Here is an 18,859-nt window from a genome sequence, read left to right as displayed (position 1 = left end):
ATAGATTGATACCTCCCTTCTCTCTTAACCTTGTTATCTTTCTGTTAAAATGCAAATAGACTTAAACTGAATCTCACAATCTTTGACCATGCAAGTGTTTTTCTTATGTTGAAGATAACCTCCTCCCACTTAATTTCCTTCAGTCTGCCATGATAACGAACCAATCACCCTCTCCATCATGGCAATTATGCTCTAAATTTTTGTGGGTATGAAATAAGCTTCACTCCTTCACCATACAGTTCTTTTCAATTTGTTTTCAATTTGTTTCTACTGCATGAAATAAAGCTTCACGACCTTCACCAATTAAGCACCCTCTCTGACTAATTAGTATAATTGAAAACAAATTGAAGACTGGAGAGGATTACAGTGTCACCGTATGATTGTCATCGCTAAAAGATTTGGATTAATATTATTGGTTCAATTAGTTGCAGCGGTTGATGCATTCAATCATATAGAGATAATTCATATATAGCACCAAGGCTTTGTACTGTAAGTCTGAATTAACAGATGGTTAACAGAGTTAAATTGGGAAGATGTAATTGTATTATTTAAACTAGAGGGGAGGTTTGTGTCTTTTTACCAAATCTCAGGGGAGGTTTTTGTAATTTTCCTTTTGGACTATTACTTGGTTCATGTTCAAGTTATTTACTTCCAACTTGTGTTTCATGGATTTAGGTTTGTCTTGTATTGTTTACTTTTAGGGAAATGTTAAGCTATAAATTAGGAAGTTTGAGATCTTGAGCTCAAATTCAGATAAAGAAAAAAAAAACTTTAACGATTAAAAATGCTAATTATATCTTTTATGTTTATCAACTAAATATTTTATTTTTCGAGGAATGAGTTAAAAGTTAGGGAATTTGAGGTTTTAAGCTCAAATTTTGAAAAGAAGAAAATTATTTTTTGTTTTAACCCAGCTCTAAGGAGAAATAGAGCATCATAATACACAGTTCAGCAAGCCGATATAATAAAGTCTAATCACACATTATTTTAGTACGTAGAAGATCAAACTTAAATACTCTACACTAATTTAACTTATTTATCATTTGAATTCAATTATTGAATTTCATTAAGCTAACTATGAGTTGATTTGATGATTGAAGTACAGAAGTTAATGAATTTAGTCATACATGGGTTAAGAGTTATATGCTCACCCACAAAATATCACTATGATATACTCACGTTTTCCTTTAAAAAAAAAAAAAAAAAAAACTCATTCTGATAAAGTTAAGATTAAACATAAAAGTTAGTATCCTGTCATCGATCATTTGTCTCATTGATCATTTAGATTTTTTTTTGAACAAGTTGATCATTTAGATTACAATTCTAGATTTTATTCTAATATAAAAGTATACCACCATTGACTAAAAGTGTAATATAAAAATTACACTTTTAGTCCCTTAACTTAATTTTAGGAAATAGTTTGGTCCTTTATCTTTTTTTTAATTTTAATTTTGTCTTTTTGGTCCATTTTCAAGCTTTAAATCTAATATTCTTACGTAAACATAGATGAAGACAATAAATTTGAAAATTGAAATGCCATGAGAAAATAAAACCATGAATTTGTAGCTTGAAAATTCATATACAAATGGATCAAAAGGACAAAATTGACATGAAAAAAAATAAAGGATAAATTGTTACCTTAAATTAAGTTAAAGGACTAAAATTGTAATTTTTCCCAAAAAAAAAAAAAGTATACCACCAATGAGACATCATTTATGTTGCTTATTTATTGAGAATAATTCAGAATATAGAGTAGAACCATGGAAGAAATAAAAAACCCCTCAGGAACTTCTCTTCTGGTACCATCGGTTCAAGAGTTGGCCAAGGACAAGATTTCAACAATTCCAGCAAGATATATTCAGTCTCAACATGAAGAATTGGTCATCAATGAAGCTAGTAGCATCCTTGAAATTCCAGTTATTGATATGAAGAAATTGTTTTCTTTAGAATATGGGAGATTAGAATTGTCTAAGCTTCATCTTGCTTGCAAAGATTGGGGATTTTTCCAGGTCTATTTTCTCTCTTAGGATATTTTTCAATTTCACAATCAGAACTTATAACTTATAAGTACGATTAAATATTCTTTTACTCTATATAAATATATCATTTTTTTGTTTAGTCACAATCATTTATTTTGTGTTTAGTCCTTATAAAAATACCACCTTTTGTTTCTATCTATTATAAGGACAAATTTCAATATAAAATAATTTTGCAGAGACTATACAAAATAACAAAACTATAAACATAAAATGTGATATATTTACAAAAACCAAAGATTACATATACTTAAAACCAAAACTCTTGATTTTTGCATGAATTATTTATATATTTAAGCCTTAAAAGTATTGCCTTCTTTCAAAAAAAAAAAAAAAAGCCTTAAAAGTATTGCATAACACTCATAACTCTTGGATTTTGGATTAATGTAGTGGTTATCAATTGATTTAATTATTGCTAATTTTTAATTTTATTTTTGGTATTGTTATAGCTTGTAAATCATGATGTTAGTTCTTCCTTGGTGGAGAAAGTAAAGATGGAAATTATGGATTTTTTCAACCTTCCCATGTCGGAGAAGCAAAAGTTTTGGCAAACTCCTCAACATATGGAGGGATTTGGACAAGCATTTGTTTTAAGTGAAGAACAAAAACTCGATTGGGCAGATATGTTTTATATGACAACCCTTCCTAAACACTTGAGAATGGCACACTTATTTCCACAACTTCCTCTTCCTTTGAGGTTTATTTCTCTTTATGTCCCGTGTGTGGGATTTTGTATACTAATTTCTTAAAAAAAATTACGTGTTATTGTGTTAGAAAAACAACCTGGTTGAAAAGCTTAAAGAAACAATAAACAGACTATAAACACACGATTGATAATAGAGATAAATCCAAAAATTTTAATAAGTGCGTCAATAAAAAAATTAATATAAAAATGTATAAACATGTAAGTGATAAAAATATCTAAGTGTTCTATAAAAAAAAAAATATCTAAGTGTAGTTTATAATTGCTCTCAATTGCTGATTTTTTTTTATTCTAATACAACTACAACTAAAAAATAATAAGAAATTGAAAAAAAAATGTAAGTATTGCGTTGTTATAATAATAATAATAATAATAATAATAATAAATAACAAATATCCTTCACACAAAAAATAAGTGGGGGCAGCTGACCCTATTCCCATATGCTAGATTTGTGTCTGTTTGATAAGAATGCTTGAGCATTTGTATTACCATAGGGACAAATGCAAGTGTATATATTTGGGGCCAAGTAACCCCACTTCCTAATTTTTTTTATTAATTGTTGAATAACACTATTGGCTTAGTGAAAGATTTAACCATGAATACAACAACTAAGCCTTATTTCATTAAATGAGACCGGCTACATGAATCAAATTACGCCGTAATATTTTATTCGAAAATATATTTGGATCAAACTCATTAACCTTTAAATTTTTTGTAATAGTTTCTCTTATAGTTTTTCTAAGCTAAAGATTTATTGATGAATAATCAAGGATAAATATTTAAGGTATATGACATGCACATATTAATCAAAATTTCTAGACCTATCTATCACTAAAATATTAGGGTGTATATTGTACAACTTATATTTAAATATTATGTTATTCCCTTTGGTCGTTTTTATAAGAGACAAATTAGTCAATATAAATTGATATATCTGATTCATAATATATATTAGATACATCAACTTTTGCTGACAAGAAATGAAAAATCTTGCCATATTTATTAGTCTCTTATAAAAAGGACTAGAGGGAGTATTCTCTATGAGTTATATTTAACATATTTATTGCTCTTTTATCATTCAGAGACACACTCGAATTATACTCACAAGAAATGAAAAATCTTGCCATGGTTATTGTTGGTTATATTGGGAAAGCATTAAAGATGGAGGGAATGGAAATTAAAGAATTATTTGAAGATGGGATGCAAATGATGAGGACAAACTATTATCCTCCTTGTCCTCAACCAGAAAAGGTTATTGGTCTCACAAATCACTCTGATTCTATAGGTCTCACTATCCTCTTACAACTCAATGAGGTGGAAGGACTCCAAATAAGGAAAGATGGCATGTGGGTTCCTGTTAAACCCTTGCCTAGTGCCTTCATTGTCAACATTGGGGACATGTTAGAGGTAAAAATTCTTTTTTCTTTTTACACACTAGAGGTAAAAATTCTATTCACCTATCAAACTTCCTAATAATCATGTTGAACAAATGGGCCGACAAAAGACAATGTGAGGTAAGGAAAAAATCATGACAAATATATCCTTTTTTTTTTTTGACATAATTTTATCTTTAACACTTCCTCATTCTGATAAATAGTCTAATAATTTGAAGTTCGGACGAAAGAAACTAAATTTCATCTAACCTTATTGTAATTAGAGACCAAATTAAAATATGAAAAATACTTCTCATTAATTCGAACTCCCAAATTAACAATTTGAGTCAAATGACTTAGTTTGATATTGAATATAATGGAGATGGTACACTATATTAATGGACTATATGTAGGATACCGAATTAATGAGATAGATTAAGAGCTATGGCAAGGTCATAAACTCTGCATCAATTGACCTACAAACAAACTTAAGTCGGAATAAATTATATTTTATTTTTTTGGATAAACCGGGAGAGAGGACAAACATCAAGAAGAAACACAGACATCCCAACTATGTTGGCACCATGGGGAACCTCCATCCTATATCGCCAATCTCAAAATATTATTAAAAAAGGGGGAAAATATGTATAAAGAGGAGGGACTAGACCAAAACCATCCGAAACAAAAAAAAAAAAAAAAAAACTTGCAAATAAAATCTACCACAGACTAGAGAAATCTGAAGTTTGGAAGACCACATCTATCCTGAAAGAAATAAAAACTCAACTCCGGCGGTAAATTAGAGATCCTCTGCGTGGAATAAATTATATTTTATTGCTAAGCTGAATAAATCTATAAACATAAAGGATTAAATTATACCACTGTAACACTTGGATAAATTTTACATTAATCTTTATACATCTTAATTATATATTAAATATTTCTTGTTTTAATTAATTTTATTGAGATAATCTAAATAATATATACTTTCAATTCTATATTGAGTTTTTTATTTTAAAATATATTTTGTATACTTCACACTTGTTTTTAATTCTAACAAAATTTTTCCATGTCAGGAATTTCAAAGCACCATGGAATTTAAAACTTATATAATTCTCTCTCTCTCTCTCTCTCTTGTAAATTTTGTATACTTCACACTTGTTTTAATACTTTATACTTAATTTTGCCTTTTTTTTTCTTCTTCATAATGGTCTACATTGAAGATTATAACCAATGGGATATATCGAAGTATCGAACACCGAGCAATAGTGAACTCGGAAAAGGAAAGACTTTCAATTGCTACGTTCTACAGTCCGAGACATGGAAGTATAGTGGGTCCTGTGGAAAGCTTAATTACTGAACAAACACCAGCTCGGTTCAAAAAAGTTGGAGTAGAGGAGTACTTCACCAACTTATTTGCTCGTAAACTTGAAGGAAAGGCATACATTGATGTCATGAGAATAGAGCATGATGATTGAATTTGATGAATTATCTGAAATATATAAACACAAACATATGGCTTTCATTAGTGTTTATGTCCACAATAAAATAAGAGAGTAATATCACTAAAGATGATTAACTCTCATCCTATTGTTTGTATATGCATCTAATTATAAGCTAGACTATATATTATGTTGTTATCGTTTCGTATCATTTGTTTTAGAAGTTGATCATGGTTTAAAGAATGTTTTATTGTTTTTATTTGAGTCGTTGCAATACTATTTCTTCCTAAAATCAACAATTTCATAGGTGTTTTGTGTTTTTTTATTGATAAATCATGTAATTCGGCCAACCTACATCATGAATTGTTTTCTCCTACCTAGGGGTTTCTTGCTTACATGGAGAAAATGATTTCCAATTTTTGGTAGGGCATCGTTATGGACCTGCAAAGAATGCACTTGATCAAGTGGAGTTAACTTTGTAAAAATTAAAAGCAAGGATATATCTAGTATTAGACCTGAGAATTTTCAATGAAGCTTTACATTCTAAAATGACAAACAATAACTCTTACTGCTAAGATATTCAAAGCAAAGTATTTCCCTAAGTGTTCTTTCATGAAAGAAAAATAGAGTTCTAACATGTGCTATGCTTTGAGAAGCATATTGCAAGCAAGATGGATTTTGGCTAAAGGATGTTACTGGTCATTAGGTTATGGAGAAAAATCAGCATCTGGGGGGATAATTAGCTTCCAAACTAGAATGGGCTCAAAGTGTGGACAACCAAACCAGTGGGTACTAACTATAACTTGGTCAGAGACTGACTAACAACCAAGGTTGTAAAATCGGGACTTTACTTCAGGTCGAAAGGCAGTAGAAAAATCGGGACTAGTAAAATTGCAATCAAAATCGAAGGATTTTACTCAAAGACTTTTGTAGAATCGATATAAAAAATTGTAAAATCGCAATCAAATCGATAGATTTTACCCAAAAGAAATAATACTAAGTATATGTGATAAATGGTATATAGTCATAAATGACATAGTTTATAAGAAATGGTAAAATCGCAATCAAAATCGATGAATTTTGTCTATTTCAGGATTCTACTATGGATTTGAGTCGTTGAAGGTGATGAAAGTCGCAAAATCCTAGATTTTAGGGTTTAAGTCGGAATTTTGACAACAATACTAAAAACAACACCAAAAACTGGAAAGCTGAAGTCATAAAAAACTTCTTTCTGCAATTTTAATGTTCATTTTAAGCCACGCAATACTAGATTTTTTTTTTTTTTTACCTATTTTCCACCATCGTTCTCCTCCACTGTTGTGGCTCTCTTATTCCACAACCATTCTCTTGTACTTTTGTGAAACCCAAATCAATTTTGCGAAACGCAATTCATCATTTCCGCTCATAATTTAGGAAGTAACAATATATAAATCCCCTTTTCTGTTTGCATGTTTGTTTCTAACATTGTTCCCTGTAAACAAGCTTAAAAAAAACACTTTTACCATCTCTCTCTCTAAAATAAGTGGAAGGAGCAGGCCGGCTCAAGGGCCTCGTACCCCAAGCAATGACTTTATGTCTCAAAATTTTGGGTTAGACAAAGTTCTAAAATTATTTTAATTTAGTTATTGATATATAATATGAAATTTTTTTAATTAATGATTCTTAAGTTGAGTTGTTAAAAATAAAATGAAGGCCTCATATTATTATCCTCGTTGTTTGTCCACGGTTTTTGTCCACGGTTCAACTCTTAGCTCTAACAAATTTGGAACATTTTTTTATTTATTTTCATAAAATTTATGTAATTTTCAACTCTTAGCTCTAACAAATTTGGAACATTTTTTTATTTATTTTCATAAAATTTATGTAATTTTTTTAATTGTAAAAACTCTCACAATAAAAATTGGTTTAGGCCTTTAAAATTGTTGGACCGGCCAAAGAGTACACGCCAGAAAGATATTTTGCTCGGATTAAATAAGTTGTTATTATTATTATCATATGAGAAAGATAACAATTTCAAAGAGAAGAAGACATTTTCATTAAAAGTTGGAGAAGATAACAATTTACATTAGAATAGATAATGCGACAATCCCAATAAGAATGTGAGCTACCTGATTTGTTTGTCGTCTGTTAAACTTGACGTGAGAGTTTGTGAAATAAGTAGTAAAAAGACTCCTGCTCGCTGAGATAGCTTGACCAAATTCGTGATATCAACACGGTTAGCATGGAAAGCATATGTAACAATTTTTGAATCTAAAATGAAGTCAACACTGTCAAATAAGTATTGCATGGAACAAACTCAAAACTTCTCCCACGAGCACTGAACACATTGGTGTAATGGGTAAAGTCTTAACCCACACAAATGTGTCTTCGTCATCTCTAATGCATATCCCAATACTTGTTCTATTCAGTTGTTCATAAAGAGATGCATCGACATAACATTTGACGCGACCATGTTATGGTCTCTGCCATCTAACTGAGGGCATACTTGACATTGACGCATTAGAAATGTTTGACGTTGTTGAAGTCGTTGGAGCATTACGAGCCATATTTGTTGGGATTTTTATAGCTGTACGACTAAAAGCATTTGTTGAGCACCAATCTTTAATTAAATTATACGCTTGATTGATAACTTGTGTGCCTGTTTTTGAGACTTGCCAAAGCTTGAAATTCTTATGCTTCCATAGGCTCCAAAGGGCAGCAGCAAAATTTTAGGCATGTTCTTGCGAGAACTGGTGTAACAACGCAAAAATAGCACTAGTTACTGAGTTTGACTTTGTGTGCTCTTTATGAATATCTTCCCTAATTACAATCTTACGCAATACTTGGACAACAAAAGGACAATCAATACAAACATGAGTAAGTTCCTCATTTAAACCGTCATAACTGGCACAATTTGTGGGACAATGCACTCATTCCTCTTGATACATTCATGGCTACCACATTATTATCCACCATCAACTAGTTGAGCTTGGTTAGCTCGTTCAAGTATTTAATATTTACTTGATGATATACAACGTGTCTAGTTTATGCATATCGCCCCCATGGGATCTTCTACTTTGCGACCTCCTTCAATATTTTATCTTTAAGGCACACGATAATGACACTCCTCCTTGACTAATATATCATCTCAGTCTTTTGTGATTGTATTAGGTTAGTTGACATCAACACGTCGACCGTCAAAGCTTCTACACAATTTTGTTATACTAAGATTGCTTCCATCTTCACTTTCCATATGTCGAAATCGTTGTTTTTGGAAAATTTCTTGATGTTAAGTTTGGTATCCATGGTACTTACTTGAGGAATTTGTTTAATCCAACAGTGGGAAGAAATTGTTTTGAATCCAAGCCCTTATGCAAAACCAAAAAGACAATATATGGAGAATATAACAATGGCAACCAACAACCAAACGATCCAGGTGGTAATATTCCACCAAATACAAATCTAGGAACCTAAGTGTTCAGCAAATCCACAATCAAAGAAAAGAACAAAAATAAAGATAGTAGATGAAGAGAGAAAGCATCTTTGGGGAGAGAATATCTTTCCGATCCACTATATAAACGAGTCTTTACAATAGATACCAAGAAGTTACAAGATTCAGTAATAAACCCTAATTTCTTCCTCTTTGTGTTCATTCTCTTAACCCACGAGAAGATCTCTCTAGAAGACAAAAGAAAAAGATTGAATTCTTCCTCGTAAGAAATACCTCTACCCAAGGTATTTGAAATAGGATATTGATTCGTGTACACCTTTTTTTACAATCCCATCATTATACACCTGCAATGTTACATTATTATTATTTTTTTTTGTTTTACTAATCCAAACAAAAAAAACAGATATGTCGCTCCTCTCTCTCTCTCTCTCTCTCTCTCTCTCTCTCTCTTTGATCTATTGCAGAACGCAAGGACGGAGGCCTGCATAGACGAGGATGAGCGGCGGAGGTGAAACAATGAAGAAGAAGAAAATCGAAGATGTGCCGATGAGAGAAAAAAAAGTTGATTAGACCGACAAAAATGATGGTGGTGCTCAATTTTGTGGGCGAGGATGTTGATGGTGGTGGTGAGACCTAAGGTTGAGGACGTCTACGACGGTGATGATGGTGAAATCTTACGGTGGTAGTAAGATGGGCAAACTAGTCATTTTACGCAATTAGGGTTGTGAACAGGGTTTGCATAAATGTAGGAGACTTAGCAGGATTTAGATATATAGATAGATTGTAGATCGTTCCCCTAAAACCCCAAATGCATTTAATGACATGATCATTTTCCCATCTAAACAACTTCTCATCTATCTTGGGTCCACTAATGACAATGCTCAACACAAGGAACTTTGGTAGCCACACCCAATTAACATTTGTTCATTTTCCCAGAATCATTCCAATTAAAATATCAGTTGATATCAATGTCTTCTCTCCCATCTTTCCACATTCTTCTCTCTCTCTCTCTCTCTCTCTCACACACACACACACACACAAACACAAACATTATGAGGGTATTGATAAATCTCTAAAAAGTGGAGAATGTGGTTTTGATTTGAAATACATCATAAGCCATCGCCTGCTTCGGGGCTCTAACTTTCTCTGGAACCTCGGTGAAATTTCAATCCGAATTTTGTGAAACTGAAAGTATCAGAGTGTGAGGATTAGAGAAGAATGATGGTTTTATGAGGGTATTCCATCAGTTGGTTGTTCTACTGGTTCTTTTTCTAATGAAAAAATCATCACGACTTCAACTTCCTCATTCTAAGCTATGTTTGCCCAAGAATCCATTAAGAACGCCATATCTTTCACAACTCTATCTGGTGTCTTTTCTTTGTGAGCACTTTCACTTTGAATTTCTTCATATGTGGACATGGTATCATCATGAACTTGTGGCATCAACAAATGAACCTTGTGAGCTAGAATTGGAGTGATACTCATCTGACTTTTCTTTGTTTGTATCATTATCAAGATTATCTTTTAGCTCCTCTTCTAATTGCTTATCGTGTCTTCTAAGTAGTTCACTAGGGTCAAATTCAGATATTTTTCATTGTCTTCTATTTCTTTCTATGTTTCATTCTTTTTCCCCCTTTGATTCTTTTGTTAATTTCCTCTACATTAATGACTTCTTTCTTCACATTAATGGTTTCTTTTGCCTTGCTCTGTTCTTGCCACCCATGTCTTGTTTGCACAAATACTTTTTTGTCTCTTTAGATGATTTCTATGTTACTATGTTATCTCTTTCTGGCTCTTTCCTCAGGGTACCATCTCTTACAAAAATCAACATGATGACCAATTGTTTTACAAATGGTGCAATAAGCTAGGATGTTTTCATAATATATATCAACATAAAAAGGAAAACCCTTTCTCTCTACCAGTAACTTATGTATTAGGATCAGAGATAGATCAATATCAATCAAAACCCTAACAAACTGTCCAAAAGTTCTCTCTCACATAGGCTTAATTGTAATTGAATCTGTGCACATTGGAGAACCAATACTACTCACAATCGAAAATAAAATGTTTTGCCTCCAATATTCTTAAGACAACACATAGATCTTAACCCATACTTGAGTAGAAGAGTTATTTTGAAGTTTAGGATTAAAATCTTTTGTCCATGGAAATAATTATAGAAAACTAGGGTTTAGATTCCATGAAGCTAAAGATCTAACCCTCCTAACATCCTCTAGAGTTGAAAAAGTAAATTCAAAGAAACCCTTGCCTAGAGATATGACTCCCCACTTTGATAAATCCTTCCAATAATGCAATAACTTAGCTCTCGATGCAACGCCAGTCAAAGGAGAAGAACCCTTTGGCCAAATGATTCTCCCACGTAGATCATGCTTGCATGATTCGATACCATCTAAATACTCCTCCTCAGGGATCTAAATAGAAAGTCCATCTCCTCTAATCACTGCTTGAGGTAGCTGCGAGACAGGAATTTCACATAAATTGGTAACAGCTTATGCAAAGGTTTTATGAGGTTTAGGTTGTTGGATGGTTGTTTTTTGTGGTTTAGGATCAAGATTAATGAATGGTGGCAAGGAAAATGAAGGCGATTTGGGTTGGTATTGCACTAGGTTGATGATGAAGAGTTTTCACATGTATTCTCCAAAGCTTCTCTCTCTTTCTCTAACATTTCTATCAACAATTTTCTTCAAATGAATACAAGTCACATACTTGCAAAAGTAATAAATAGGTAATTTTTTATGTTAAAGCTTTTTTTCCGAAGAAGTCAAACTAGTCCACAGTTTTTATATACAATTTATTTATATTGATTCATATTAAGCAATGCCTTAAGGGTATTTGTTACTATATGTATGTCTCCTTTTAATTCTCACGTTTGGATTATGCACGGTTCTTAAAAGAATGATTAGTTTGACTGATTTTAATAGTAAAATTTGTATCATTTGATAAAATATTGCTATTAATTGCAGTTAATGGAGTAGTTAGATGAAGTGAAATTCAATAAATAAAGGTATATGATTGAAAAAAATATACGTTGACGTTTTAAAGTGACAACTATTTTGAAACCGAGAAAAATAATAGATGTGACAATTATTACAAGTCCTCTTTTCTATTTTTTTTTTGTCTCAAATTTTGTCCATTTTATAATTCAATACAATATTCATTATTATTTTCCACTAGCATACCCTTGTTTATTACACCCTCCGGTCACTAATATAAGCAAAAATCCACTTTCTAGGTTCATCCAATAAATGATGTATGTAACCTATAATAAAGACTACATACATCATTAATTGAATGAACCTAGAAATAGAATTTTTGCTTATATTGATGACCGGAGGGTGTACATTTCAATAATATATAACTACTTCATTAACTATAATTAATACGGGTGTTTTACTAAATAGAATTAAAAAAATAAGTTTTATATTGAAAAGATAACTTTGAAAAGTTTTAACATATTAAATACACAATTTTTAATAAAAAAAACTTCTATATTTACTTTCTTGGCCGGAAAGGATAAGATAGCATTTCCCAAATTTTATATATAATTGAGACCACAAAGAGAGTGCGTGTTCAACCAAGATTCAAACAAAAGTAGATAGATTTCTTTCTTTGATATCAATGCATGTGGTGTAACAAAAAAAGAAATCAATGCATGTGGTGGTCATTCGATAAAGAGGATTGGTTAGGAAAAATCGATGCATGTGGTGGCCATAAATTATTACGTGTGTTATGTGTGCGAAAATTACAAAAGAGACATCTCGAGAAAATAAAAAACTAAGAAAGAGACATGGAAAAATTCAAGAATCATTGCATGTTATAAATAGGTCAATTGTAGGGAGAAAAGAGGCCATAGCTTATTTTACTTGTTATATATACATTGCGAATTAATAACAAAGGAAATGGAAGGAATCAAGAACCCATCAGGAACTTCTCTTTTGGTACCATCAGTTCAAGAGTTAGCTAAAGATGGGAAGATTTCAAACGTTCCACCAAGATACATTCAGCCTAATCATGAAGACTTGATTCTCTCTGAAGTTGATACTAACCTTGAAATTCCAATTATTGACATGCATAAGTTGCTTTCAGAAGAATTTGGGAGTTCAGAATTGGTTAAATTTCACAATGCTTGCAAAGATTGGGGATTCTTTCAGGTCTTTTTTTTCTGTTATTAAAGCTTCAATATCTTAAATATATGACATATGATTTTGGGTTTGCTAATTGACTTAATAAATTTATTTATATAAACAATAAAAAGGTTATTACTCCCTCCGTCCCGCAATAGATGACCTATTTGGAAATTTGTAATTTTGACCTAACTTACTTTGATCATACTTTTCTACTAATATGCAAAGATAAATAATATCACATAAGATGTCGTTAGATTCGTCTCGATGAGTATTTTCAAAATATCAAATTTTCATAATTTTTTATAATATATTATTCAAGATATTTAAGCTCAAAATTATGCATTGGCATGCGTAATAGGGTCAACTGTGTCATGTATTATGGGACGGAGGGAGTAACATTTTTAGTCCTTCCTTGAGAAAAAACATTTTTAGTCTAGTGATTTGATCCCTACAACTAACGAGTGTCCTCAGAGCACTCTTTAAGGGTCTTAAATAGTACTCCTTCCGTCTCATTTTAAATATCTAATTTAAAAATGTGTATTGTTCACACAATAACATGTTTTGACCCTATTTTTCTACTAATATATAAAGACAAACTGTAACATATAAGATGTTGTTGGATTCATCTCGATGAATATTTTCAAAATATCAAATTTTTATAATTTTTTCTAATAGATTTTTTGCAACACCCATACTAAACTTATCTAGAATATTTAGCATGTGCATTAAATTTAGTATGGATACATTAAAATTACAATAATATTTTTTTTTTGAACAAATTATAATATTACTCGTCGGATGCCTCTGAAATAGTACCACTGATGTGTACAAATTACGTGCAATGACAAGTAAACATAATTGTCCAGCTTCTTCTGCTACTTCATCATGAACTTCCCTGCTTGCGATCCACCTGTGTATCTGAAATAAAATAAAAGGGATTGGGGTGAGACAAGATGCCTCAGTGAGTTCCACCTATCCTAGGCTGTAGGCAATCTCGGGGATACCTAGGATCGCCATCTGTTACTAATCTCAACCCGTTTCGGGTTTATATTGTTCTTATCTGCATAACTCAGCGATCGGGGGATAACTAGGATCGCTGTCTGAAATACTAATATAATTCTGATACTAATACTAAAATCATAACCATAATTATAATCATAATGTCTGTCATATTATGTTAGAACTGTTAGCGTTGAACAACAATATTATCTGAGTTGATTTCACGGAATAAACTCAAGTGGAGTAACCCTGGAATTTATTCCACTGCTAACCGGTATAATTCCAACTGGCGGGGAACCCAAATGACGGGGATACCGGACTCCTCTTATCATCGTGTGGTCATCCTTACGATAGTGTCCATTCCAACTGGCGGGAACCTTTCATATCCAACTGGCGGGATAACGAAAGCCATGACTTAAACATGTTTTAACCTGAACCGATTTCTTATAAATATGAATTAACCTCAACTCCACTACTAACGGGGAGTTAGAGAGTCATAACTTAACTGATTTCTGATAATTGAGTTAATCCTCAACTCCACTACTAACGGAGAGCTAGAGGGGAATAACTTATCTTAACTGATTTTCTTATAATGTTAATATTTCTGAATATGATAATAAAGACGAAGTGAATCTCGTCTTTAACTTGTAATTAATCTGATAATTCTAATATTTTCCTGTGTCTAATCATATTAACCTATTCAGGTTCTAGGCATATCGTTGTCATATGCCATTCCTAAAGGTTATAAATAATTTCCGATGTCCTGATAAATTTATATTGACATAAGAAACTAATATATAAATTAATAAGCTAGAATAAATAAATTAATGTAGTTTCATGGAGAATTAAACTACCCAAGATGGGGTTTCTATCTAAAGGAACTCACCGTGAATCACTCCCAGAAATGGAAAAATAGCTTATCCACAATCTGCGGCTTTTGCTAACTCCAAAACCCCATAATCACTTTCGAAAATAGCTTATGTCTTGACTTATAGGTCTTGCCTTTTCTGAAACAGTCCAACCCACTTGTCACTTACTCCTACTTCATCAACCAGCATATACAAAAATTCTTATTTCAGTTCCTGCAACATAAGTTCACCTTTTGGCTATTTAAGCACTTTCAAAACAGCTTAATTATCAATTAAGCACTTTTACCATTACTAAAACAGCTTATCATTTTTCCGTTACTCATATGTCAATCAAAAATATCTCTCATAATCTGTTCTTCAGAAAATAATACTTGAAACAACTTAACTTCCAACTTAAGCTATTCTTCAACGGCTTAACTAGCAACTTATAACTTCTATCACATAAATTTCGACCCAACCTTTAAGACAGAAGTTCCAACATGTATTATTAGCCCTATGAACCACTTATACAGAAGTTTGAATCCACAACTTAGTCATTTAAGGCATTTTTCTCAAAACAGCTTAACTGACAGCTTATGCCCTCTAAACAATTCAATCTATGTTCAAATTTTCCAGAAGCAAACCATACATGTATACACAGCTCCTAAACCATTCCGACAGCAATTATAACATATTAATTCCAAAACCAATTATGGAAGCTTTTGGAACAACTTATGGCAACTTAACCACAACTTAAGCTATTAACCACTTGTACTTACATTTCAGTTTCAATCCAATTTCTATATCAGTATCCCAAACATGATCATGATTCGTTTTACACACATAAATGATCATAATATCCCAAAGTGATTTTTCTTATGAGAAACTTACCATAAATAATCTCTTTTGGAACTTTAATCCCTTTTTATGCTTCAGCTCATAGCTTCCACTTCTTGGCAGCTCATGCTTCATTTCCCAAGCTTCAGATCAAAAGCCCAAACCCTAGATCTTGTGTCTTGCTCCAACATGCTCAAACTTGCCTCTTATGCTCAAAACACCACATAAAGCTTCAATTGTCTCTACAAAGTCACCAACTCAACTCTTAGCGTTTTAAACCCTTGCTAGAGTGCATATGAACAAACTTCTTAAGTGAGGAAAAAAATGGAGAGTTAAGCCTTCTAGTGGTTCTCTTTGCTCCTAAGCTCAAGAAAATGGCAAAACATGAAAAATCACAAGAATAAATGATGAATTTTGACGGGGTGAGTGAGGTAGAGAAGGAGGGCGATGGAAGGAGTAGAGAGAAAAGGGAAAATATAAAAAAAATTGTAGAGGGAGAATAGTGTAAAAGCTTGTAGAAAAAGTCTTATAATTTGTCTTATATACTCTTTTGGTGAAAATGACCAAAATGCCCTTTTCTACACTATTCTTTAACTTCGCTTGTTCGATAAAATGCGATAAAATTTTGCAGCGGAATATCACATTACTCGTAGCCCATTGGAATATGATGATTTGGTCCGGAAAGTCTTATGCAAAATTACCATTTTTCCCTTCGCTTTAAAATTCCAAGGATAAAGTAACATATATTGAATTTTTTTACAAGCGGGGTATTACATTTTTAAAGATATTTAAGTTCAAAATTGTGAATTGGCATACGTGTCAAAGTCAACTAGGTCACATAATATGGGAGGATGAAGTAATTTTTTTATAAAAACTTGTGTATTCAGTGCATTGGAAATTGAACTATTTGACTTTTTTAAATAATAATTTTATAATTTTAAATGCTTGAAGAGTGCCCCAGAGACACTCGGTAATTATTATTAATTAAATGATAGTAATTGGTACTCCCTCCGGTCACTATTATAAGTAAAACTTAAAATTTTAGATACATTTAATAATTAGAGTATCCAGTCTATAATAAAGACTCAATACATTGATTATTCAATGTACTTAGAAAGTGGAGTTTTGCTTATAATAGTGATCGGAAGGAGTATATATATATATATATATATATATATATATATATATATATATATATATATATATATATATATATATAAGTTATGCTAACAAGGACACTTGTTAAGGATTCAAAAAAATGAAATAATTGTGAAATTTCATGTAAAAAAAATTGTTTTTTTAATCTGTTAATAAGTTAAATGCACAATTTTCAAAATAAAATTGCTGCTTTAAGCTTCTTGTCAAATTGCTACTTTAATTTCCATGTTCCACTTGCATCACAATGCCTTTGTATTGCCACTTGCCAAAAACTACTATGGTGGTAAATATTTGCAATTACAATAGACACACACAAGACATCAGACAAACCTTGACACGGCAGCCACACAATCAAACAATTTTTTGGGTTTTGCTAACCAATGGTTAAGGAATACTCCCTCCGGTCCTATTTACAAGAGAAAGTTGACTTTTTAGATACATTGAATAATGTATGTATCTAGTCAAGAACCTAAACCAAATACATAAATTATTTAATGTATCTAAAAAGTAAATTGTCTCTTGTAAATAGGACGGGAGGTGTTAGAATATAAAGATATTCATTATTAGCCTTTAGTTACGTATTGATGTATTTTTTTTTTTTGATAAAGCTAAAATCCAATAAAAGAAATCAGGAGAGGCCTGAACCGATTACAACAAAGTAGCAAAACAAACAGCAGAACCAAAACAAAAGTCAAAGCAAAAACGAAAACCCTCCCAAACCAACAAGAAGGGAGTGAAAGCAATCAAGTCATCTGCAATCTAGCAATAGGAAGTCCAAGAGTGTCCCTAGAGAGAAGCTGCTGAAGGAAAGGAGGAGGGGAAGGCCACCACTGAGTACAAAACATAGATAGACCCTGACCATTTTTCGCCAAAGCGTCTGCAACCAAATTCCCTTCTCTGTGCACATGAACAAAAGAGCAGCAATACTATTGCAGAAATGCTTGCAGTTTGCCCATCTAGCCCTCATCTGCCAAGGAACTCCAACATCCCTGTGAAAGGCATTAACCACTCTCAAAGAGTCAGTTTCAAGACAGATATTAGACAGATTAAGAGTCTGAGCTTTTTCCATTGCCTTCATGCAAGCACTGAATTCAGCTTCCAAAGGGGTGGCGTAGCCAATGTTACTGGAAATTGCCCCTAGAAACGTCTTCAAGGAATCTCTGATCAAAAACTCCTATGGCACCACAAGGCTGGCTACCAACTGATGATCCCTCACAGTTGAATTTAGTGACTCCAGCAGTAGGGGGACTCCAAACAACATCAAGGGATGTGGAGAATCTTTTAATTTTGAGGGGAATGTTGAACAACTTAGCAACTTTATAGTCAAGCATGGTAGACTCCCCTTTCACCAAACTTAAGCTATAACTGAGTTTTACTTCCGCCAAAACAGTATTGAATAGAGTTTTACTTTCGCCAAAACGTATTGATGTATATTGATTAGCATTATTAGCCTTTAGTTACATATTGATGTATATTGATTAGCATATCATTTTGATGAGTCAGCCATGACTCCACATCATTGTATATATACTCATTATTGTATAATGAAACATGATAGACAGAATTCTATTATGGTATCATGAGTCTAAACCTATTAGCAACCCTAATTTCTTTTCTCCATCAGCGCCGCCCCTCTTCTTTTAGCAGTGCCACCATTCCTCCTCTCTCCATTCATCCTGCCCTCACTGTCAACAATATCACAAACTTTATCAAAATTACTCTTGATATTGAAAAGAGCCAATACACTACCTGGTCTGAATTGTTTACCATTCACGCTCAAGCCTATGACGTTCTCGACCATATCATTCCCAACATCGTTTCCACTTCTTCCTCTCCTCCTCTCAAAGAAACTGATCCAGCCCTATGGAAACGTCTTGATGTCATTGTTCTA

General features: G+C 32.3%; 1 protein-coding gene and 1 long non-coding RNA gene across 2 annotated transcripts; one reads left to right on the top strand and one right to left on the bottom strand.

Annotated features, from left to right (window-relative positions):
- The first annotated feature begins 1,742 nt into the window (after positions 1–1,742).
- On the top strand, positions 1,743–5,857 carry LOC146949363 (protein SRG1-like). The gene is made up of 4 exons (XM_085745402.1): positions 1,743–2,009; positions 2,486–2,733; positions 3,822–4,146; positions 5,333–5,857. The coding sequence occupies exons 1-4, from the start codon at positions 1,761–1,763 to the stop codon at positions 5,585–5,587; spliced, it is 1,077 nt and encodes a 358-aa protein (XP_085601528.1). The 5' UTR covers positions 1,743–1,760; the 3' UTR covers positions 5,588–5,857.
- A 7,906-nt stretch (positions 5,858–13,763) lies between these two features.
- LOC146949362 (uncharacterized) lies at positions 13,764–16,924 on the bottom strand. Its single transcript, XR_015027233.1, has 2 exons — positions 15,012–16,924; positions 13,764–14,044 (listed from the first exon to the last, which is right to left on the bottom strand). It is a non-coding gene; the product is annotated as an uncharacterized LOC146949362 (long non-coding RNA).
- Positions 16,925–18,859: the final 1,935 nt, after the last annotated feature.

Source organism: Medicago sativa, chromosome 2 (assembly GCF_051527215.1).
Source record: "Medicago sativa cultivar Bolivia chromosome 2, Bolivia_mono, whole genome shotgun sequence".
Classification (NCBI taxonomy): Eukaryota; Viridiplantae; Streptophyta; class Magnoliopsida; order Fabales; family Fabaceae; genus Medicago; species Medicago sativa.
This window is presented reverse-complemented; position numbering and strand designations above follow the sequence as displayed.